The sequence below is a fragment of the Pelodiscus sinensis genome, chromosome 10, assembly GCF_052426305.1.
Source record: "Pelodiscus sinensis isolate ZL-2025 chromosome 10, ASM5242630v1, whole genome shotgun sequence".
Lineage (NCBI taxonomy): Eukaryota > Metazoa > Chordata > Testudines > Trionychidae > Pelodiscus > Pelodiscus sinensis.
In genome coordinates, this window is record NC_143061.1 from 23,386,777 (window position 1) to 23,412,079 (window position 25,303).

The 25,303-nt window shown below is 44.3% G+C and overlaps 1 protein-coding gene across 5 annotated transcripts in view; it reads left to right on the forward strand.

The window, feature by feature from the left end:
• The window catches only part of IFT80 (intraflagellar transport 80), a 160,310-nt gene that overhangs the window by 56,177 nt on the left and 78,830 nt on the right, over positions 1-25,303 (forward strand). For all 5 annotated transcript variants that reach the window (XM_089780798.1, XM_089780800.1, XM_075937828.2 and 2 more), the window contains one exon: positions 15,772-15,881. In XM_089780798.1, coding sequence (XP_089636924.1) covers positions 15,772-15,881 — 110 coding nt within the window. The remainder of the gene's footprint in view (positions 1-15,771; positions 15,882-25,303) is intronic.

Consider the following 25,303-nt stretch of genomic DNA (forward strand, 5'->3'; position numbering starts at 1 on the left):
GCTAGACAGAAAGGAGCTGAGTGCTCTGAAGCAGTTAAACATACTCTGCTTAGTATCAGAATACCAGCCACAGTGCCAATCTACTTGCCAAACTGGACCTAGTTTTTTATTTGGGCAACGGCAAAGTAAATTTAACCAACATTCGCACAGGTTCAGGACATTTTGAATTATTTGCTGCTGCTGAGCTTCCTGAAGGTTCACTTGGTGGTGATCTTAACTGTGCAATTAAGGGAAATTAAAGCATATGCAATTTTTAAAGAGTATTAGCTATTTTTTTTCCACTGGTGAAGGAAAAAGTGCCATTGTGGGACCTTAATACAGTCCTGGGAGCACTGATGGACCCTTTGTTTGAGTAGATAGCAGCATGTTCACGGCTCTCCTCTCAGAAAATGGCCTTCCTTGTGTCTATAACATCCTTAAGAAGAGTTAGTGAGCTGCAGGCCTTAATAGCACATTGTCTGTGTACACCGTTCTTCAAGGACATGTTGATTTAAGACTATGCTCATTATTTCTGTCTAAAGTGGTGCCTTGGGTTTTACTTTAATCGGATTATTTACTTATCTATATTTTTCCCAAACCACATTCAAGTGTGGAGAAACAGCATCTACATAACTTAGATATCAGTTCTTGCTTAATATTTTATTTAGAAAGAACTAAGCCATCACCTGGGCTCTGTGTCCTACACTGAGCAGAGGAAGAGACAATGAGTCGCTACTGTTTCTAATTGGAATGTTGGTATGGAAGGGTATGGCTTGCTCAGGAAGGACAGACAGGGAAAAAAGGGAGGAGGGGTTGCCTTGTATATTAAAAATGTACACACTTGGACTGAAGTGGAGATGAACGTAGGAGATAGCTGTGTAGAGAGTCTCTGGGTTAAGCTAAAAGGGGTAAAAAATAAGGGTGATATCATGCTAGGAGTCTACTACAGGCCACCTAGCCAGGTGGAAGAGGTGGATGAGGCCTTTTTTAAACAATTAACAAAACTATCCAAAGCCCAAGATTTGGTGGTGATGGGGGACTTCAACTATCCAGACATATGTTGGGAAACTAATACAGCGGGGCACAGGCTATCCAATAAGTTTCTGGACTGCATTGGAGACAACTTTCTGTCTCAGAAGGTTGAAAAAGCTACCAGAGGAGAAGCTGTTCTGGATTTGGTTTTAACAAATAGGGAGGAACTAGTCCTCCACTTTCAAGTTCTCAACAGTATAAGGGACAGTGATCATGAAATAATAGAGTTCATGATCTTAAGGAAAGGTAGAAGGGAGACCAGCACAATTGAGGTAAAGGATTTCAGGAAGGCAGATTTTGATAAGCTCAGAGAACTTGTAGGTAAGGTCCCATGGGAAGCAAGACCGAAGGGAAAAACAACTGAGGAGAGTTGGAAGTATTTCAAAGGAACGTTGTTAAGGGCCCAAAAGCAAACAATTCCGCTGTGTAGGAAAGACAGAAAATATGGCAAAAGACCAGCTTGGCTTAACAAGGAGATCTTGCATGATCTCAAAATAAAAAAGGAGTCATATAAAAAATGGAAACTAGGACAAATAACAAAGGATGAATATAGGCAAGCAACAGGGGAATGCAGGGGCAAGATTAGAAAGGCAAAGGCACAAAATGAGCTCAAACTAGCTACAGGTATAAAGGGAATCAAGAAGACCTTTTATAAATACATTAAAAGCAAGAGGAAGACCAAGGACAGGGTAGGCCCACTGCTTAATGAGGAGGGAGAAGCAGTAACAGGAAACTTGGAAATGGCAGAGATGCTCAATGACTTCTTTGTTTCGGTCTTCACCGAGAAGTCTGGAGGTGTGCCTAACGTAGTGAATACAAGCAGAGAGAGGGTAAGTTTAGAAGATAGGATACACAAAGAACAAGTTAAAAATCACTTAGGAAAGTTAGATGTCAGCAAGTCACCAGGTCCTGATGAAATGCATCCCAGGATACTCAAGGAGCTGATAGAGGAGGTATCTGAGCCTTTAGCTATGATCTTTGAAAAATCATGGCAGACAGGGGAGATTCCAGAAGACTGGAAAAGGGTAAATATTGTGGGAATAAGAACAACCCAGGAAACTACAGACCGGTCAGTTTAATGTCTGTCCCAGGGAAGATAATGGAGCAGGTAATTAAGGAAATCATATGCAAACACTTGGAAGGTAATAAAGTGATAGGGAATAGCCAGCATGGGTTTGTGAAGAACAAGTCATGCCAAACTAATCTGATAGCTTTCTTTGATAGGATTAACACGCCTTGTGGATAAGGGAGAAGCGGTGGATGTCATATACCTAGACTTTAGTAAGGCATTTGATATGGTCTCGCATGATATTCTTATTGATAAACTAGGCAAATATAACTTAGATAGGGCCACGATAAGGTGGGTGCATAATTGGCTGGATAACCGTAGTCAGAGAGTTGTTGTTAACGGTTCTAAATCCTGCTGGAAAGGGATAACAAGTGGAGTTCCTCAAGGGTCTGTTTTGGGACCCGTACTGTTCAATATCTTCATCAGTGATGTAGATATTGGGATAGAGAGTACGCTTATTAAGTTTGCAGATGATACCAAACTGGGTGGGGTTGCAACTTCTTTGGAGGATAGGGACATAATTCAAAATGACCGTAGCAAGTTAGAGAAATGGTCAGATGAGGTTTAATAAAGAGAAATGCAAAGTGCTCCACTTAGGAAGGAACAATCAGTTCCATACATACAAGATGGGAAGCGACTGTCTAGGAAGGAGCATGGCGGAAAGTCATCTAGGGGTCATAGTGGACCACAAGTTGAATATGAGTCAACAGTGTGATGCTGTTGCAAAAAAAGCAAATATGATTCTAGGTTGTATCAACAGGTGTGTTGTAAGCAAAACTCGTGAAGTCATTCTGCCGCTCTACTCTGCACTAGTTAGGCCTCAGCTGGAGTACTGTGTCCAGTTCTGGGCGCCACATTTCAAGAAAGATATGGAGAAATTGGAAAGGGTACAGAGAAGAGCGACAAGACTGATTAAAGGTTTAGAGAACATGACCTATGAAGCCAGGCTTCATGAACTGGGCTTGTTTAGTTTGGAAAAAAGAAGATTAAGGGGGGGACATGATAGCGGTTTTCAAATATCTAAAAGGGTGTCACAAGGAGGAAGGAGAAAATTTGTTCCTCTTGGTTTCTGAGGACAGGACAAGGAGTAATGGGCTTAAAGTGCAGCAGGGGAGGTTTAGATTGGACATTAGGAAAAAATTCCTAACTGTCAGGGTGGTCAAATATTGGAATAAATTGCCATGGGAGGTGGTGGAATCTCCCTCTCTGGAGATATTTAAGAACAGGTTAGATAGACATCTGTCAGGGATGGTGTAGGTGGAGCTTGGTCCTGCCTTGAGGGTGGGGGGCTGGACTCGATGACCTCTTGAGGTCCCTTCCAGTCCTATTATTCTATGATTCTATTATTTCTCTGCCAGAGTAGGGCAGAGATCCCACCACCCCAAGTTTTGGGGCCCTAACAGCCCCTGGGGAGCCATGGAGGGGAAGCCATGGAGTGGGCAGAGAGGTGGCTGGTGGCCCACTTCATGCACCATGTTATGAGCTCCAAGGTGAGGGTAGAAAACATGGTGTTGTACTGGTGCACCAGCTTGTGCCAGGCAGCCTTTCTCTGCTCCCAGTCAACCTGGTGCTCCTCCTTGTGGGTGGCCTTCTCATGGTGCTTGTCTTCGAGATTCTGTTTGAGGGACTGCAGGCAGGCCATCTGATCCCTCATGAGCTCCTTTTAAGCCCCGCACGAGGAAAGAAAGAGTTTCCCACCTAAAGCTTCTCCTCATGGAGACAGCGCTACAACCGGTGCCGCCGGAACAGCCTACGGTGCGCAGTGCACCGCCTTCCACGCGTGAGGCCCCTCGCCGGCACCGTGCGTCGGTGTCGAAGTCTCGGCACCGGTCTCATTCTCCCCCATCCAAGAGGGTGAATAAGTCCCATGGACGGTCCCCGGCAAAGAAGTCGGCCTCGGTCAGGCACGGCGATGCCGGCTCACCGGTGCACACATCGCCTGTGGCCCACCGCAGTCGGCGGGGAGACCCCGATAGCCCCGGTCGCCTCCCTTCGCACCGACCATCCATGCCGGACACTTTTGAAGCGGCACAGGACCTCATTAATCTCACGACCTCCCCTCCATCGTCGGTTGAGACGGAAGGGTCGAGATCCCCCTCGCTAGGGGCTCTACTGCTTACGACTTCGCCCAAGCATGGCCCAAGTCTGCATGCTAAGGCAACCCATGCGTCGGGACCACCCCATGTGGGGTCAGTACCGATTGCTATCACGGCACCTTTCTCGATGCCGGTTCGCCAGTCCCGGTAAGTTTTGGGCCGCGCTCGATCTTTGGTGCAGCTCAGCTCCTTGCCAGCCCCCCCACTTGGCGGTACTGGTGCCGTACCCACGCAGCCATGTGGCATTTACTCAGGCGTCTGTCCCCTCCACGATACAGGGCCTCCTGGAGTTGACGTCCGTCTCCGTGCCCTCTCAAGCACCAGATTCAGCCCGATGGCATTTGCTGCTCATACACACCTCTCTCAGCACCCTCCACCCCTCTCCTCCAGTGGCTAGGGATAGAAATCCTCTCCCTTTGGGAGGCATCCACTGCCAGATCCAGCATGTGCACACCACAGAGGAAAGGTGAGCCACCCTGTCCTCCCCTCCCACCCACAGGCTCCTGGCCTGGCCAGCACCTTCCTATGTCTGCTGGTTCCTGGGGCATAAGTGGTAGCAAGGCTCCCTGTGCCCCTGCAGGAAAATGCCCACTGTCTAGGTCATAGCTGGCCGTTCTTAAAGAACATCGCCTTCATCTGAACCGAGACCTTTCAGTGTCACCTAACACATTAAGGCTACGTTTCATGCATCGTGTCTCCGGGGATGACTGACTTTTTTGTTTTCCTTCACAGCTGGATCAGCTGTGAGTGGGGTGCAAGTCACACCTCCCATGCCAGCCTCCCAATTCTGCGAGACCTGCAAGTGCCAGCAACCCTAGGAAGACCTTGAGCGGAAACATACTGCCTGCCTTTGTGCCCTACAGCAGTCTCTGGAATGGCAGGACCGGAGGTTGGATGCTGACTTAGAGCTGTGCTGCACTGCCTGTAAGGAGTTGTTGCAGCAGGCCGAGAGCACGTGCCCTATATATATCACCACCATCGACCGTCTGCTTGCCGCCATTGAGCAGTCCAGCAGCTGCCACCGCATACCCACTCCTTTCTAAGATGCTCCTGCTTCTTCCCTCTCCCCTCCCCCCAGCTTCTCCTCCTAGCATCCACTTTGGCCACTGAGGACCCTCACATATGAGATGGTGGGACCACCCGATGCAGGCACCAGTCCCAGCCCCATCACTGTGCCCCACATCCCCCTATCTCTTCTCTCCTCCCCCCTCCCAGGTTCTTGTTCCCATCTCTCCCCAGTTATATATATCCCAAATAAAAAAAACAGTTTATTCTTTCAGAACATAAAGTCTGGTTTATTGTTTCTTTAGGGGATGGATGGGGGAGGTAAAGGTGGGAAGGGAGGAGTGTGGGAGAAAAGGCACAGGAGGCAATGCTGGAGGACCCTTGTGGGGAGGGTGTCACATCTGGCCTTGGCTGAAACTCTCCCTCAGGGCCTCCCGAATGTGCGTAGCTCCCTGATGGGACTTCTGGATGGCAGCAATGTGCGACTGCTCAGAGACCCTTGTGAGCTGCTCTGCCTATGCCTCCCACCCTGGCAAGAACGTCTCCCTCATGTTCTCACTCAAGTTCTGTAGGACACAGCAGGCCACCACCACCTGGGGGACGTTCTGCTCACCAAGATCCCTCCAGGTGAGGACACAGCGGGTCCTCCCCTTCAAACAGCCGAAGGTGCCCTCTACAGTGATCCGGGCCCTGCTGAGCCTGCTGTTGAAACATTCCTTCCGGGGGTCCAGGTGTCCCGGGCAGGGCTTCATCAGCCATGGGAGCCAAGGGTAGGTTGCATCCCCCACAATGCACCTCTTGGGCTACATCTACACTATAGCCTTCTTGCAGAAAAGCTTATGCAAGTGAAGCTCGGCGTGGAATATCGGCCGTGCTTCATTTGCGCAAGAGGCTTTTGTGCAAAAAAGCCGTGTAGATGGCTCCTTTTTGCGCAAAAACCCCCTCTTGCGTTCTAGAGCCCTTGCACAAGAAGGGGGTTTTGCTCGAAAAGGAGCCATCTATGCTACTCTTTTTTGTGCTAAAGCCTCTTGCGCAAAAGCAGCTGCTTATTAATTATGCAAATGAAGCGTGGAATACTCCACGCCAAGCTTCATTTGCATAAGCTTTTCCACAAGGAAGGCTGCAGCATAGACATAGTCAGCATGTTCAAGTCCCCGATCCTGATGGTGCGGTTGGGAAAAAGTGCCAGCATGCATCTTCTGGAAAAGGCTGGAGTTCCTGAAGACACTGGTGTCATGTGCCTTCCCTGACCACTCAACACTGATGTTGGTGAACTGGTCTCAGTGGTCCACAAGGGCCTGCAGGACCATTGAAAAGTACCCCTTCAAGTTGATGTAATTGGAGGCCTGGTTGGGGGCCCAGATGGGGATATGGGTGCCGTCAATGTTGGGGAAGCCCATGGCAGCAAAGCTGGCGATGATGGGGTCCACGTCACACAGGATGGTCCACGACACTATGCAGCAGGATGGTGTTGATAGCTCTTACCACCTGTAGAAATATACAAACAGAGAATCACAGAGTTGCCAGAGCCCTTGGGAATTCCTCGAGCCCAAGCCCCTTCATCCACAGCAGGAGCAACTCGAACTTACCCCATCCCTTCAGGGCTTTGTGAAGGCAGATTGTAAAATGTCCTGGAAGAGAGAGTCCCTCCACCCCCTGGAAACTCCATTCCAGTAGTTCACTACCCTCCTAACATAATAATACGAGAGTCAAACCTGCATGAGCACAGCCCCGACGATCTATCTCCCCACACTGAACTGGTTTCTAATAGAGTGATAGCTATCCGGTATGTCGAGCTTCCAAATAGCGATGGTGACCTGCTTCTGGAGGGGAATGATGGGTCATGTGTGAATGTTCTGTTGCCAGGGGGAAGGGGTAAGCCACTCACACATCTCCAGGAAGGTGTCCTTCCGCATGTGAAAGTTCTGGGGGCATTGCTGGTTATCCCACCGCTCCATCACATGTGGTCCCACCAGTTGGAACTGGTGTCCCAGCGCCAGAAGTAGCGGTGCATGGTGTGTAGGGAAGGGTGGGAAAGATTGTGCTGCATGAGCAACAGGTAGAACAAGGTGAGAAGGTGCCCTGCAGTGAACTGCGTATCCTGGTCCTTCAGTGCCACATGGACAGCCTGCAGTAACTGCACCGGGAGGAGCGTGCAGCATGAGGTCTAACAGCCATTAAGCGCTTTGCAGGAGGTCTGGTTCCATGTCTGTAAGGTCAACCAGAGCATGCAGTAAGATGAGTTTGCTGTCCCTCAAGGAGGTAGGCAAAGGTGAAGAACCTGAGATACAGCTGTAGAGGGGAGTCCCTTTAAGCAAGAGCCTCTGATAGCCTCAGGCAGCAGCTCTAGGAGTGACTACTGTCCTGATGCCCTTCCCGGAGTGCTTCTGGGGGGCCTTAAATGCGATTCAGCTTCCAATCAGTGTGGATGTGCTAATTCAATAGCTCTGCACTATTTCAATGGGCATTTGTAGTGTGGATGCACTGTTTTAAAATAGATATTTTGGGAGTTATTATTCTGAAATAGCTTGTTTCAAAAGAAGCGTGTAGGGTAGACACACCCACTGGGGCCATACTTGTACAAGAAAAGAAAGTTACTCGTCCTTCATAACTGGAATTCCTCATGATATGTGGTCCCTAGTTGTAGTCCATTACCTGCCCTCCTTCCCTTCTGCTTCAGATAAGCTCTGATTCATGGTAAGAGGAAGAACAAGAGAGGCATCAATCTGTCCCCTTTTATACTTTCAGCACAGAGCATGAGAAAAGCAAAGGCACAGTTAATTAGACACTGTTTGCTAAAATTATCTAGCTTAGATGCCTGGAATGCATGTATACCTCTCATGGAATACAGCTGGGGCCACACATCCTGAAGAATTCCAGTTACAATATTTTTCCAGTATAAAAATATTAATTTTTTTAACAGCATTACCCAAAATGTAATTGCGGTTTGACCCCGAAGAGAAGACTTTATTGTGGCCTTAATATTAAAAAGTGGTTTTATTTTTTTCCCTCAGTTCCTCCAGCATATTATTGATTGTAAAATATGTTTTGGTTATGGAAAATATAAAAAATGTTATCATCTAGTTTAACCTGGATACATGTATGTCAGAAACAAAACTTACAAATAAACCCGTGATACAATGTGTGGACTTTTCTACTCTTCACCCTCATAGCAAGAATGAACAGTTGCTCACCCCTCCTTCCCTTCCCCCAACACCTCTTTGTAACTTCCTTCATCTTCTCCTTTCTCAAAAGTAAGAGGTAACAGGCGAGCCTTGCCCAGAAAGTAAAAAAACTCAAACTGTTAGACCAAATTCTAGATATTAGTAAATTACAACCATAAAATAATGATGATGTTTAAAAAGAGGTTAGGCTAATTTTAATCCCAGATACACTATAATTTATTATTATTTTATTGGGGAAAATAAAGTATTTTTTACCAGTTTATCCCTTTCCCTATATTCACTTATTTTCTGACTCTAGCCCATGATGTAAGATCATTTTATGTTCTAGGGTGAGGGCTGGAGTGACTGATTTGTGAGAGCTACTATCTCCTTCCCCAAACTCTCAGGGCATGTCTATGCAGCAGGGAAAAACTCTAATTAAGCTATGCAACTTTAGCTACGTCAAATATGTAGCTGAAGCTGAAATAGCTTAATTCAGCTTTTGGTGCTGTCTGTACAGCATGAAGTCGAAGGAAGAACACTCTTCATTCAACTTCCCTTACTCCTTGTGAAATGAGGGTTACAGGAGTCAGAGTAAGAAGTCCTCCAGTGTGCCATTATTTTGAAATAACGGCTTGCTGTGTAGACGTGCACTATATTATTTGAGAATAACTTACATTATTCTGAAATAACGCTGTTTTGTAGACATACCCTCAGGCTACGTCTACATTGGCAAGATTTTGCGCAAATACTTTTAACGGAAGAGTTTTTGCATTAAAGTATTTGTGCAAGAGAGTGTCTACACTGGCATGTGCTTTTGCGCAAAAGCATCCATGCCAGTATAGATGCTCTCTTGCGCAAGAAAGCTCCGATGGCCATTTTAGCCATCGGGCTTTCTTGCGCAAGAAATTCATGTTGCCTATCTACACTGGCCTCTTGCGCAAGAACAGTTGAGCAAGAGGGCTTATTCCTGAGCAGGAGTATCATAGTTCTTGCGCAAGAAGCACTGATTTCACACATTAGAACGTCAGTGTTCTTGCACAAGAACTCCCCGCCAGTGTAGACAGGCAGCATGTTTTTGCACAAAAGCTAGTACTTTTGCGCAAAATCATGCCAATGTAGACACAGCCTCACTGTCTGGCACGGAGGAAGAGCCAGTTGGTGGGTCTTAGGAACTATTCTCAAAAGCAGAGGCACTATTCTTTGGATGGAGGTGGGGGGAATAAACGACTGCTGGAATTGGAGATTCACTCGCAACCAGGACTTCAGCTGAAATGTGAAGCTGGAGGAAAAAATGTGAAATATAATTTGTATTTTTCCCTTAAGAAATACCAAAATTATATTATTACTACCTAGGAGCTTCATAAATTTTTAAAGTATATTTAGAGAGCAGAACCCAGTGAAGGCTTATTACAAGTGACTTTGTATTATATTTCAGTCTCTTTCCATTTCAGAGAAGAGTAAGCATATAACCAGCTTTTCTTACCTAGGTACTTTTTAAATTTTGAATGTTTTTATCCCATTTCTCTCACCACTCCTGAAATTGCGATGTTTCTATATATTATTAACCGTACTCTGGAAAGGAGGTATATAAAAATATGGTGTAACTTAATGACAGAACCATATTTTGCCATTATTTTCATGCAAATTTTCACACATGAAATAAGACAAAAGTGTAATATGTGACTACTGTAATAAAATGTTTTTAACATATGTTCTAGTATATTTTATGTATACAGATCCCCTGATTTATACTGTTACAAACTGTCCTTCAGCAAAGTACTTAACCCATGCCTAGGTTAAGCCAAGGAAGCAAATCTAATGAAGTCAGACTACTTGCATGCTGAAGTACTTTGCTGAACTGGGGCCATACAGAAAGACCTACTTTTGAGTTTGGCTTTGTAAACTAAGCTTTGAACTTCTGGATATTTAAAACTTACCTTAAAACAATACTGTGTAAAAGTGCTAGTGAGACGAGCTGCACAATTATTTTTATAAATATTTCTTAAAATATTTCCCTTTCTAATTTCTATAAAATGTTGCTGATTTTATATTTGGAATTTCTTGCATTTGTAGTCTATTTCAGTTAAGACACCCAACTAAGTTTTGTTTTTCAGACTTTGTACATTGAGATCATGTGATCTTTTGACATTTTTAAAGAAACCACATGCACCTGGGGTTGGGTTAAATGTCAGACCCTTATCTCTCTCTCAAACAAATTATCTAAATCCTTTCAACCTGCCGAAGGCATTTTAAACCACAGGAGTGGAGGCAAAAAAAAACGTATTTCAGTTGTTTTAAGGAAGTTCATAGCTCAAATATAATGTTTTTCACGTTTATAGTGCAAAAAGTAAGATAAGCCAACAATCCTTTTGACATCTATTTTTATAAATTAGTTTGCAATTTATACTAATATTCCCTGTTTCTTAACTGTTATCATGCAAAAATGTCAGATGTCACTTTTTCATGTTTGTATGTTTTCAAGTCAAATATATTCAGGGTTACAAAGCTTGCAAAGCAAGAGCCAAATTCTGCTCTGAGATATGCATGTTCTACTTCCATTGACTTTGTTGAGAGCTACATGTGTGTCTGAGAGTAGAATTGGGTGCCAGTGAATGACACTCAATCTTTCTTTTACTCCTGCTTTCAGTTTGTGTTTGATCTAGGGCTAGATCCAGCAAGCCATGGATTCCGATTTACAGAATCAGGTCCCAGTAGAATATTGTAAATTGATTAAAACCTGACTCTGTTCGCACAGACTTGATTGGGCACTTGTTAGCTTAAACTAATTAAAACATTCAGTAAGTAATTATAGTATGTTCATTGTGTTAAATTTGATCATTCAGTTTATCATAACTGATATAATATCTACCTAGTCCAGCATCCTGACTCTAAAAATGGCCAGTACAAGTGCTTAAGGGAGAGTGTATACAACGGGGCATTTGGAGTGATCCCATTCTTGTCTTCCCCTCCTGGCTTCTGGAAGCCAGAGGTTTAAGATTCTCCTGAGTATGAAGTTACCTCTCTGACAGTCTTGGCTAATAGTCATTGATGACCCTATATTTATGAGATTATCTATTTCTTTCTTCAACCTAGTATACATGTGTCCACCACAACATTCCATGACAATGAGTTCCATATGTTAATTGTGTATTGTGTGAAAAAGTAGTACTACAGTACTTGTTTTAAACCCTACTGCCTATTAATTTTATCCAGGGAACCCCTGGATTTTGTATTGTGTGAAAGGATAAATAGGACTTTCCCCTATGCTATTTCTGGCTGTATAGACCTTTATCATATCCTCTCCCCTTAGTTGTTTCTTTTCTGAGCTGACAGCCACAGTATTTTTACTCTCTCCTTGTACAAAAGCTGTTCCATATCCTTGATCATCTTTTTTGTCATTCTTTGATCCTTTGGCAGTTTCACTTGTGGCAAATTGGCCAATGCTGGTATGGTGGGTTCCACACTTTTCTTTCCAGGGACTAGGACACCAGTCCATACCCCTACTCTTGGAGTGTTAAGAGGCCCACTAGTGGCCCAGGTAGGCGGGAAGGGAAGCAGGGACTTTCTTTGCCTCTCCATTTCTTTCCTATTCACTAAACATAAAAATGTCATTTTAGGTACATTTCTCTAAGTTATGGGTCTTTCTGATACTACTCCACCGCTTTACTATCAGACTTGCAGCAGAAGGATTTATTGGACAGCATTTCTATTCAAACACTGAGGAAGAGCAGCAGAAATGGAGCAGGGAAATGCAGGGGTAAAAGCATTTTTTGTAGAGAAGAAAAAAATCTGAAGGCTGCTTAATGCTACGATATAAAAGAACCCTCCAGATATTATGGGTAAAATTTTCAAAAGCAACTTCAGGCTCTAAGTCACTCAATGCCTAAAATTCTTTTGAAAATTTCACCCTTCTTTCTTCACTTTCACAGTTTTGCACTGTTACTCATGGAAAAAAGGTGGGAGTGCTAGTATGAACAGTTAAGTTACATTTTAACAATCATGCTATCTTGTTTTGCTCACATTGTCTTATTTTATTTGATAATTTGATACTTAGATGTAAATAAAAATTCAGGTACAATCCTGAAGTAAAAGTGAATCTCTCAGATTCTGGGTCAGAAACATGAAGAAGTAGAATAATGGACCTTCCTTCAAACTTCAGGGGGGAGGGGGAATCAGTGGTGAAATAATTAGTCCATTTACCAATTCAGCTTTCAAAAGCAAATGTGGCATTCTTTCATTTTTCTGTTTGGTAAAACTGAGTTTTAGTTAAATGCACTGTAGCTGATTGCAGCCTCGAAATATGTTTAAACATTTGATAAAGATCAATGCAGGTGCACCAGGATATTAGTAATAATGGAATACAGAGCTTTTCATGAATAGGTCTGTGGTTCACTCCACCAGATTAGTAGTAGATGAAAGTAGTTGTCATGTGACTGCTGTACGTTGGCTTATGCGGAATGAATTATTGATCTTAATTCAATTTCAAGTATTTAAGTGTCCATGCTACTTTTAGCTTTAAATGGCACCCTTGAAAGCAGTCTTATCAAAGGCCAACAGTTAAATGGTTGTGAAAATTGAACTGTTACTGTTTTTTAATCACATTTTTATACATCATACTTTATGGACTAATTAAGTCCTTACCCATTATGATTTACAGTCTGATTTTTAAATATATGACAAGTACTGACAAATTATGAGGCTTCAGAAGGGAGGGCATGGGATATAATAATTCAATTAGGATATTTCTCTGGTTAGCCTTGTTCCAATCTTGATGGTTCTTTTTCAAGTGCTTGCTCATGTCCATTCCGTAGTGGTTGTACGTGCTTGCTTACACTGTCTGTTGTTTACACTGTCTGAAGCTCACATCAGCAACAGATGCAAAATTTGTAATTCCTCTAAACCAAGGATCTAAAAGGAGCAGGCAGGACATTTGACTTTGTGCCCTCCTTACGGAGTCAGCCCACACTCTGGCACTGGTATATTGATCTGCCTTGGTGCTCAGTGCCCCTGCAGTATTGGCCCCCATCCAGCAGTGCTTCCCCTCTCTGACTCTTGCAAAGAAGCTGAAGTAGACAGCTGTAACCTCATCCTGAAAACATCAGGTTAAATCTATAGGCAGGTATTGACCCACATTGGGCAGCTCTCAGTCCAGCTCAGGTAGAATGGAGAACCCCAACTTGTTCCCCGCCTGCCTTTCTGGACATAGGCGGACTCCTGAGCCACAGGAGGTGCTCTCCATACTGGTGTGCCTGTGAACTGCACAAGAGAAAATGACTCTCCTGGTGACAGCCACCCAGGCCTCCATAACTCCCCACTCTAGGGGATAAGCCTGCAATTAGTGTTACTGGGTCCCAATTCCAACAGCACCAGACTCTGTCAAGGGAAGAGTCCAGAGACTACTCCCTGGCATGCGACTGCTGGTAGTCAGACCGGGAAATGGCAGCCCTGCTGAACCTTCCTCATTTGTCCCCTCTCTGGATCCCAGAGACTAGAATACTTTCCTTGATATTCAGGACATGTACTTCCATATTTCCATCTTCAAGAGCCACAGGCACTTCCTTCACTTTATGATAGGTAAACAGCGCTATCAGTCTGTGCTCCTTCCATTTGCCCTATCGACAACTCCCAGGGCTTTCACCAAATGCTTGTTGTTATTGGTGATTTACCTCTGGCATCAAGGTGTCCATATCTTCCCATATCTGAACAACTGACTGGTCAAAGGAAGCTCCAGATCCCAGGTGCAGTCATATCATGTTCCTGCTGTCCATGTGCCATGTTCACAAAAATGGGGTGCTTCCCAAGTGGATCTGTCTGTAACCAGGCATAATCACTGATGCCCTTAGTTCTATTCCAGACATGCTTGGGCCCATGCTGCCTATCCAACACCTCCCTTTTGTCATGTTCAGATATACTATATGCATTTACCCCAATCCTGTTAATCAACAGTGTCCTACAGACAATCCAGAGGAACAAGGCTGCGGTCATTATGACCAACCACTTTGGCCCTGGCAACATTGGTATATTGTACTCTGTAGAGTCTGGAGGGGCTCTCTCTGTGGCCACTGCTGGACCAACCATCTTAGGACCACGGTCACCTCCTGAACCCCAAACTCATGTTTTTCCATCTCAGTGTAGATACTGCATGGCTGAATCCCAAGTAACAAACATATTCAGAGGTCATCTGCTAGGTCCTCCTCAAGAGCAGGAAACCTTTGACCAGTCAGAATTACCTGACAAAATGGACATATTTTTCACATTGGATAGCTGATTGTGGCATCTCCTTGTTGGATGCTCCAATCCAATCGGTCCTGAATTATCTGCTTCACCTGAAGAACCAGAACCTAGAGCACTTCTTGTTCAGGGTACTCCAGGTGGCTATTTACATCTTTCGTCCCCCCAGTCTAGGTTCACATAGTCTTCTTCTATGACAGAATGGCCACTGTACACTTTCTTCTATTAGGACAAGGTACAGCCTTTCTTCCTAAGATGGTGGACACTTTCCCCATGGGCCACGACATCTTCCTGATAGTCTTGTGTCCCAAGCTCCAGAGATGCCTTCACATATTGCATGGGATACAGCTCTGGCCTTTTACCTATATTGGACTAAGCCATTCTGGAAATCTACCTGTTTGTCAATATGGCAGAGCGTATGAGGGGCCAGCTGATCTCCCCCCAGAAAATTTCAAACTGGAACACCTCATGCACCCACAGCTGCTATGGCCTCGCTGACACCCCACTGCTGCCAATAATGAGAGCCCATTTGACCAGAGTGCAGGTCTCTTCAGCGGTTTTCTTTACTCAAATCCTGGGCAGGACAACTGTCAGGAGGTGTGCTAGTAGTGGAAGACTCAAAATGTGGCGAGAGCAGTAGTTAAGTTAGTGTAGGGGACAGAGGATGATATGCTTGCTCCCACTCCTCTTAGCTGGGGGAACAGTTTTCTCTCTCTGGCACCAACCCGATAGCAGTCACATGTAACCTTTCCCCATGGCTGTAATTTGCACAATTGATGGGAGCACAGGGATGAGACAAGCTGCTGGCTGGAAAGAAAAATTTGAGAAATGTCAGTCTTTTATACAGTCCCTGCTTTAATCTTTAAAGACTTGTAAGAGTTAACCTGTTGGATTAATCTTCACTCCTGTAGCTACCCAGTAGAATCACTAAGAAGAGCAGGTAGATTTGCTTTGTTAAATTGTGCTGTTTAGCACCACAGCTGTTCTTCAATATCAATAAGGTGTTAAGTAATTCACTTGAAATTATTTCTGTTAGCAGTATTAAAACAGCTCAGTTTTGTCTCTCAAAACTCCAAATTCTAAATGCTAGAGCAACATTTTATTTTATTAATCATTTCAAATGCCTTTAATAATTTCTGCAAGTTTTTTTCAAATATCTTTGTAAGATACAATTTCTTTTATCTTTCTACAGGAACACCAGTTTACTCAGTAGCATGGGGCCCCGATTCAGAAAAGATTCTCTATACATCAGGAAAGCAGCTGATTATTAAACCTCTTCAACCAAATGCTAAAGTTTTACAGGTATCATTAATATGAAATAGTAGAAGATTTACCTTGCATCGTTCAGGTCCCTAACTCAAATAAGTTTTGTTGTTGTTTTTATTGAAATCATTGTTCTAGGGTGAGGCTGGGGTTCAGTATGCATGTTGCCCTAGAGAGAAAGGACAACCCCAGCCCTGTCTCACTGCAGTTGTTTGGGGCCAGGTGAGAAGCACCTTTGCACGGCTACTGAAGCTCCAGTGGGTACAGGGTGCATGTCCCCTGGATGGGGAACAGACAGACACATACTCTGAAATAAATAGTAGTTAGAAGTCCCTTTCTCCAACTCTGCCCTCAGCTGGCCCAATAGAGTTATAGCTATCCTGGTCCCCATCTCCGACCTCTTGCTTGCCTGCTGTCAGACCCCCTCCCTTTCCATTCTATGAGGAACAATCAAATTCCTCACATACCTCATTATTCTAACTTTCCTTTGAATCATAAGAGGAAGCAGCATACCAAATTTGGTGGTCCTAGGTTTATTGTTTAGGAGCAGTTCTTGAACAAATGGTCTCACAGAGAGATAGACAGACAGATTCACATTTCTAAAATACATAGTAAAGATACAGTGCATATCAAGCTTCAGTGATATTTTCCTAGTAAGGGTACGTCTACACTGCAGTGCTATTTCAGGATACCAGAGGTATCCCAATATAGCTACGCCGCGTCTTTTGAATGTGTCCACTATTGCAAAATATAGCAGACATGCTATTTTGGCATCCCTGTAAACCTTGTTGCATGAGAGATAAGGGATGTCTCAAAATAGTGTTTTATTTTGAAACTTGGCGCTATGTAGATGCACCAAATTTCAAAATAACTTATTTCGAAAAAGAATCAAAATAATATACGCAATTTGCATAGCTATTTGTGGGTGATGAATCTGAGGAGCTGTCCTGGATTGAAGTGTCATTAGAGGAGGTTTTGGAACAAATAGAAAAACTTAATATTAACAAATCACTGGGACCAGATGGCATTCACCCCAGGGTTCTGAAAGAACTCAAATGGGAAATTGCTGAACTATTATCTGTGGTTTGTAACCTATCCTTTAAATCGGCTTCCGTACCTAATGACTGGAAGGTAGCTAACGTAACACCAATATTTAAAAAGGGCTCTAGAGGCGATCCTGGCAATTACAAACCGGTAAGTCTAACTTCAGTACCAGGCAAATTAGTCAAAACAATAGTAAATAATAAAATTGTGAGGCATGTAGAAGAACATAATTTGTTGGACAAAAGTCAACATTGTTTCTGTAAAGGCAAATCCTGTCTTACTAATCTATTAGAGTTCTTTGAAGGGGTTAACAAACATGCGGACAAGGGGGATCCAGTAGATATAGTATACTTAGATTTTCAGAAAGCCTTTGACAAGGTCCCTCACCAAAAGCTCTTGTGTAAATTACATGGCCATGGGATAAGAGGGAAGGTCCTTTCATGGATTGAGAACTGGTTAAAAGACAGGAAACAAAGGGTAGGAATAAATGGTAAATTTTCAGAACGGAGAGGGGTAACTAGTGGTGTCCCCCAAGGGTCGGTCCTGGGATCAATCCTGTTCAACTTCTTCATAAATGATCTGGACAAAGAGGTAAGCAGTGAGGTAGTAAAGTTTGCGGATGATACTAAACTGTTTAAGATAGTCAAGACAGAAGCAGACTGTGAAGAACTTCAAAAAGATCTCACCAAACTGAGTGATTGGGCAAGAAAATGGCAAATGAATTTTAATGTTGACAAGTGTAAAGTAATGCACGTTGGAAAAAATAACCCCAACTATATGTACAGTATGATGGGGGCTAATTTGGCTACAACAAATCAGGAAAGAGATCTTGGAGTTATCGTGGATAATTCTCTGAAAACATCCACACAGTGTGTGCAGCAGTGGTCAAAAAGGCAAATAGGATGTTAGGAATTATTAAGAAAGGGATAGAAAATAAGACACAGAATATCTTACTGCCCCTGTATAAAACTATGGTACGCCCACATCTTGTATACTGTGTACAGATGTGGTCTCCTCACCTCAAAAAAGATATTTTGGCCTTAGAAAGGGTTCAGAAAAGGGCAACTAAAATGATTAGGGGTTTGGAACGGGTCCCATATGAAGAGAGGTTAAAGCGACTGGGACTTTTCAGTTTAGAAAAGAGGAGACTAAGAGGGGATATGATAGAAGTATATAAAATCATGAGTGATGCGGACAGGGTGAATAAAGAAAAGTTATTTATTAGTTCCCATAATAGAAGAACTAGAGGAGACCAAATGAAATTAATGGGTAGCAGGTTTAAAACTAAGAAAAGAAAGTTCTTCTTCACACAGCGCAGAGTCAGTCTGTGGAACTCCTTGCCAGAGGAGGCTGTGAAGGCTAGGACCATAACAAAGTTTAAAGAGAAGCTAGATAATTTCATGGAGATTAGGTCCATGTAAGGCTATTAGCCAGGGGATAGAAATGGTGTCCCTGGCCTCTGTTTTTCAGAGGCTGTAGAAGGATGGCAGGAGACAAATCGCTTGATCATTGTCTTCGGTACACCCCTTCTGGGGCACCTGATGCTGGCCACTGTTGGCAGACAGGCTACTGGGCTAGATGGATCTTTGGTCTGACCCAGTACGGCCATTCTTATGTTCTTATGTTTTTAGTGCAAATTGCATATCTTATTTTGAGCTAAGAATGCTGTGTAGACACACCCTTAAATAAAATGTAATATAAGTTTTATGACTAAACTATAACACAGTTTGGTCTGGGCAGTATTTTTAAACTAGTATTAAATAAAAAGTAGAAAGAATAGAGACTTGGGTGCTGATCCTGCAAGGAAGTCAGTGGGATTACTCACAGTTGCTAAAGAATAGCTTGCATATAAATCTGCACAACTGATACCTGGAATTGTAGATGTGCTGCAAATGTACTAGGGAAGATTTGTTGTGGAGCTTTTATAGCAAGCCATACATCCCTGAGTCTCATTCCTGAGTCTTGGAGCATTAATATGTGTCCTTTATTTAGTCAAAATTCAAAATGTATTTTAAATGCAATATTGCCATAGGTGGTAGCACTGCCTTTTATTAAAGTTGCTTGCCACTTTTCAATGTAAGATTGTTTTCAGTTGCTTACATATTTGCCAAACTTTAACCATTCAGGTTAATTTTTTTTTAATTTCATGAAAACTATTTAGCCATTTCTGGCTAGGGAAAATGTTATTTTTCCTACATTAAAAAAAAAATTGGTAACCTTTTCTTTGAGAAGTGTCAGTACTTACTCACGTTGGAGCAGGGACTTGAAATTTGGTAGATGGTAGACTTTGTGTCAGGTATATGCTATTTGATGTCCTTCTGAAGACCAGCAGTCAGTCACCAGTGTAGTAGTCAGGCATCATCGGTGATGTCCTGACAGCGCTCCTGCTCCTGCTCCTGCTCCTGCTCCTGCTCCTGCTCCTGCTCCTGCTGCAGCCATGATGATACCCCTTTGGCTATGTGCTTATGCTCCTCTGTATGTTCCTGTTATCTGTGGGAGAGGTGTCATGCTGGGTTGCGCAAACCCCGTTGCCAGCTTTGTCCACATATTCACTCTGCTGATACCATTATTGGACCTAACCAATTGAGTTATAAGATTAAGAACACATATTCCTGCTCATGCAGAAATATAATTTATGCTATCGTGCCGAAAGTGTCCATCTGCTATGTACATTGGACAAACGTCTCAGACATTTGTCCAAAGGATTAATGCCCACAAAACAGATATTAGACAGGATCACAAAGAAAAAACTGTTTCTTGCCATTTCACCAGAAAGGGCATTGTCTCAACGACTTGATTACCTGCATCCTGCTTCAAAGACAGTTTAACACCAGACTTGAAAGAGAATCCTCTGAACTGTCATTCATGCTTAACTTTGACACTTTACTCCTAGGTCTTAACAAAGACACTAATTACCTTACCCATTACAAAGATAGCTTTCCCAATTATCACCTCTAATATCATTAGCTCACAGACATTTACCTCCCCCTTTCATCCCCCCTCTGTTCTGAAATTTGATTTGTCCTTTTCATATGTGTTAATTTTTTTGATTGTATCCTTTTGTATGTATGGTCATGCCAATTTTCTTCCACTTTTTGATCTGAGGAAGTGGGTCTGGCCCACGAAAGCTTATCACCTAATAAACCATCTTATTAGTCTTTAAATTGCTACATAGTCCTGTTTTTTGTTTTAGCTAGACCAGACTAACACGGCTACATTTCTATCTCTTTTTAAAGGTTTTTCTTTTCCCGCTTTTTCTGTCCATTAGGTAAGCAATTTATATTCTGCCTGACTCTCCAGGTTTTAAGAGATGTACTACTTGCTGAGAAATCTGTGAGGGGTAGCCATGTTAGTCTGTAACTTTAAAAAGGAGTAGTCCTGTGGCAGCTTAGAGACTAACAAGTATATATATTGTTGTCAGTTTCCAAGGTGCCACAGGACTACTCGTTATTTGTAGAGAGGCCACCCTTATCTCTGATAGCCATTATCAATGTGTTCATTGTTTGGGGAAGTCCATCCTCCCTCCAAAATATATCCACTGTAGTAAGCTTAAGGCTATGTCATGAAAGAACAGAGACCCAAGTCTCAAGATAATTCTAGTGGAGAAGTCCCTCAGACCTGCTTCTGATCCAGGTCAGGAATCCTCAAGACAAAGATTGCCTAAGTCCACAAAGGATTTAAATTAAGGATGTTAAATATCTATTGATTTACTAGGAAAAACTTAAAAAACAACAAATAGTCTAGTAGCACCTTAAAGATTAACAAAACATGTAGATGGTATCATGAGTTTTTGTGGGCACAAACCAATAGAGTCCCCAGCTGACCCTGGGCTCCATGTGGGCTGCCCCCTTTGAAATGCAGTTCCATGCAGCGCTGCTGCTTTGAAACGCCAAGGCAGCATTTCAAAGGGGCAGCACCACACAGAGCCCAGGAGTACTCCCTGTCCTCCCTCTCCCTTTGGCAGCAGGGGGTGCATGGAATCGACTAGTCGACTAGTCCTTAACATTCTTAATTTAAATCAGGAAAAAAAAAACCAGCTTCCTCACCTCACAGACATCAGCTGACTGCCAAACAGTCGTGTTGGTGCCAAGAATTCTGCAGCTTATCACATAAGATGCTTTGGGCACCTCTGGCACTGTCTACACTCCAGCAGTTCCCAGTAAGCACTGTTTCAGTGCTAAGGCTACTGGCTTAAAGTTGCCTATTCAAATATGGCACCACACAGCGTGGCAAAGGACCCAGTGCCAACTCAGCTGAGCCTACCTGTGCTGCAATGAGTATTGTTGCTGCCATAGCGCTGACTCCTCAGCATACTTCGCCATGCTAATTGTCATCCACTAACTCTTCACCCCAATGCAGTATATTCTGGTTCTTTGTACCTCAGCACTGCAGTTTATTCACATGATCAATTTGCTAGTCTTACCAACCCCAAATTCCCCATTATTCAGTACTGATCTCTCACTGGAACAATCAGTACAACATAGACAGATATCCTCTCATTTTTATAGTAATGAGGAAGATGAAGTGAAGGGAGTTTCTTAACCACACCATTCCTCCTCCATTTAGACTTCTGCTAGCAAGGGTCCACAGAGATCAAGAACCTGGTGTTCCACCTGGTATGGACACCCGTGGCTGGGACCACCTATACTCTTTTCTGGACAGTGGCCTTACTAGAGCCCGTGGGGTAGTACAACAGGTACACAGTAACTCATACAGTCACAAAGAAGTGATACCAGATCTCTTTCTGAACCCATGCACAGTTCTGCAATGACTGCAAAAGAACAATCTGCAATGATGCACACAGAGGCCAACCTGACATATCTCCAATTAATAATTCATCCCCCTAACAAGGCAAGGGTATTCTGCCTCCGCCCTGAACAAGAGAAGGCATTTTTAGTCACTTTGCAAACCTGTTCAAAAGATTAGATAATGAGTTCAAAATCACTCTGGAGAAGATGTTGGAGACTCAGCATGAGCTGACTGACGTATTACAATCTTCAATCTCCTCCAAGATTGCCCTACACCACTTTTATTTGACAAGCACACTAAAAGCTAGTTTACTAGAAAGATGTCAGTGATAGAGCCAGACAGTCTTTGATCTCAAGAATCTGTTAGAGTATAGTTCTTCTTCGAGTGCTTGCTTATGTGCATTCCATTTAGAAGTGTGCACTGTGTGCATAAGTTCCAGAAGCTTTTTACCCTAAGCAGTACCCATTGGGCCAGCTTGTGATTCCCTTGTAGCGGGGCTCTATATTGGCTCATATATAGCCCTGCTGGCTCCTCATTCCCTCAGTTCCTTGGTGGAAGAGGTCCCCGAACTGACTATGTTCAATGCAGCATGCGAGCTAATCGAGCTCACATCCTCACCAGGCCCAGCACCACGCAAAGAAGTCTCCCATATGCGTTCCCATAAGGACAGGCAGCTGGCACCCAAGCCCATGGCATTGAGGACTTCCTCACCAGCACCGTCCATTGTGCCTCTGGCTCCACCAGCGGCTCTGCCCCAGGTTCCAGTACTGGTTCCAGCACTGGCACTGAGTCATTCTGTGCAGGGTGTTGGCCTGGGATAATCTCATCCCCCAGAGCCCACACCAGGGCCTCTGACCTGGTACCAAAGAAAACCAACAGCCGTGGCACATCACCATGGTTGGCACTAGACACCAGTGGCGCCACCATGGTAAGCATCTGAGTATTCCTCGGAGTCGGATGTAGAGTTGAATGGCATCCAGAGCATCCTTTCACCAATCTCTTAGGTCTCCGCTCCGGTCCCACTCACAGCACCAGTCGTGCTCGAGCTGCCACTCGAGGCATGTCAGCCTGCCTTCAACACAGACATGACCACCGCAATGACAGCCTCCGGCCCAGTGGCCGTTTTGGACCCCATATGTGTACCACCAGGGACAGGGGGTGTCAAGATCATCTTTGGCATCTGCTTCAGCATATTTGTACCCCAGGGGCACCCTGTTGGCTACCCTCCTCCCCATGGCTCTGGCCTTAGAGAGCAGTACCAGTCCCCCCAGGAGGATCAACAAGGCCTCAGATAGAGCCAGACCCCCCCCCCCCCCTTCGACTGTCACAGAGAGGTTCCCTTGTCCTCACCCTTCCCCAGGTTGGCAGGGGGTACACCCAGAGGAGCTGCCAATTCCTAGGGACTCTTCTTTCTCTTTCTCTTTGGATGAGGTGCTACCCTCAGTTTAAAGGATGTATAATTTCACATTTCCATTATTCCCTCCCACAGGAGATTCCTACATTTTACAGTTGGGAAGGAACACTATGACTACGTCTACATTGGCATCCCTTTCCAGAAAAGGGATGTTAATGAGACGAGTCGGAATTGCAAATCTGCGGGGGATTTAAATATCTCCCGCGGCATTTGCATTTACATGGCTGCTGCTTTTTTCCGGCATGGGGATAAGCCGGAGAAAAGTGCCAGTCTAGACGCGATTCTCCGGAAAATAAGCCCTTTTCCGGAGGATTTCTTATTCCAACTTTCAAGTAGGAGTAAGAAATCCTCCGGAAAAAGGCTTATTTTCCAGAGAATCGCGTCTAGACTGGCACTTTTCTCCGGCTTATCCCCAAGCTGGAAAAAAGCGGCAGCCATGTAAATGCAAATGCCGTGGGGGATATTTAAATCCCCCGTGGATTTGCAATTCCGAAGTGTCTAATCTGCATCCCTTTTCTGGGGTCCTTCCCTATGTCCTATCCACTGCCCCCAGAATGTTCATTAAGTGTATGGTGGTGATGGCAGCCACCCTCCTAAGAAGGGAGGGAGTGTAGGTCTTCCCCTACCTTGATGACTGGCTCATCAGGGGCTATAGTCCTGTGGAACCTTTGTATCGCACAGGGAATTCACTTTCAGGCCTCTTACCTGCCGGGAACCTGCAATGTCCTGGCGGACTAGCTCAGAGGGTCATTTGCAACTCACAAGTGGCCCCTCAGGGAGGATGTAGCCCAACAACTCTTCCACAGGTGGAGAACTCTCCACCTAGACCTGGTCGTCTCAGACACCGACAAGAAATGCAGTTGGTTCTGTACCTACCTGAACCACTGCCCAGGGATGATAGGAGATGCCATGTTAATTCAGTGCCCCCCCCATCTCTTGTATTCCTTTCCTTCCTTCCCCCTCATACACGAGGTTCTCCTAAGGGTGCAGAGGTATAGGGCATCGATGATTCTGGTAGCCCCGGCCTGGCCATGGCAACACTGGTACAATTCTCTGGTGCTTTCTTGGTAGAGGACCTGATCACCCTACCATGCTTCCAGACCTTTTAACTCAGGTTCTAGATTGGGGTCATCTGTGCCATCCGAACCTATAGTCCCTTTACATAATGTCCTGGAAGATCGTGGCTTAAAAGTGGAGAACTCCTCTGCTCAGATCCGGTCCAGAGAGTGCTTGTGGAAAGCAGGAAGCCTTCTACTAGGATGACCTAGGTAGCCAAGTTGGAAGTGCTTCGGGGCTTGGGCAGCCTAAAGGAGTGTGGACCCTCTTCGGGTGCCTGTTCCTGTCATCCTGGACTATCTGCTCAATCTTAGGCATCAGGGATTAGCCACTTCTTCGATGAGGGTGCACCTCACATCTATTTTGGCATTCCACCCTGAAGATCTGGGTGGGTCAGTGTTTACAAATGCCATGTTTAATCACTTCCTTAAGGGCACGGAGAGATTATACCCTCACATTAGGCAACCCATACCTCAGTGGAATCACAGGTCTCATGTGTCGCCTCTTTGAGCCTATAGCTCCTTGTCTCACCTCTCTTGGAAGATAGCCTTCCTCGTGGCCATTTTGTCATCCAGACAGACTTTGAAATTGAGAGCCTTTACATCAGAGCCCCCTTATACTGTGTTCTTCAAGGTTAAGGTGAAGCTGCTCCCATACCTAGCTTTTTTGCCTAACATGGTGCCCCCCATTCCACATGTCACAGGACATCTTTCCACTGGTCTTTTATCCAAAGCCCATGCAGACCAGAAAGAAAAGGCATTACACTTGTTAGATGTAAGGATTACACTTGTGTTTGTGTAGATTACACTTGTGTTTTATTTAGACAGGACAGAACAAAACCATTCTGCAGGTCCACACAGCTTTTCATCTCCATAGCAGATTGGATGAAAGGCCTGCTGGTAAAAGCACAGTGCTTGTCCTCATGGATCATGGCATGTATTAAGGTTTGCTATGACCTGGTAGGGAAATTGGCCTCTCCCATCACTGCCCAATCCAAGAGGTCTCAGGCTTTCTCTACGGCCTTTCTAGCTCGGGTACCAATCCTAGACATCTGCAGGGTGGCTACCTAGTCATCAGTCCATACCTTTACCAACCACTATGCGATTGCTCTGTAGGCTAGAAAGTTATATCATTTTTTGAGGAGTAATGTTAGTTCGAACCAAGGGGTTTGGTTCGAACTAACGCATCCCGGCGCGCA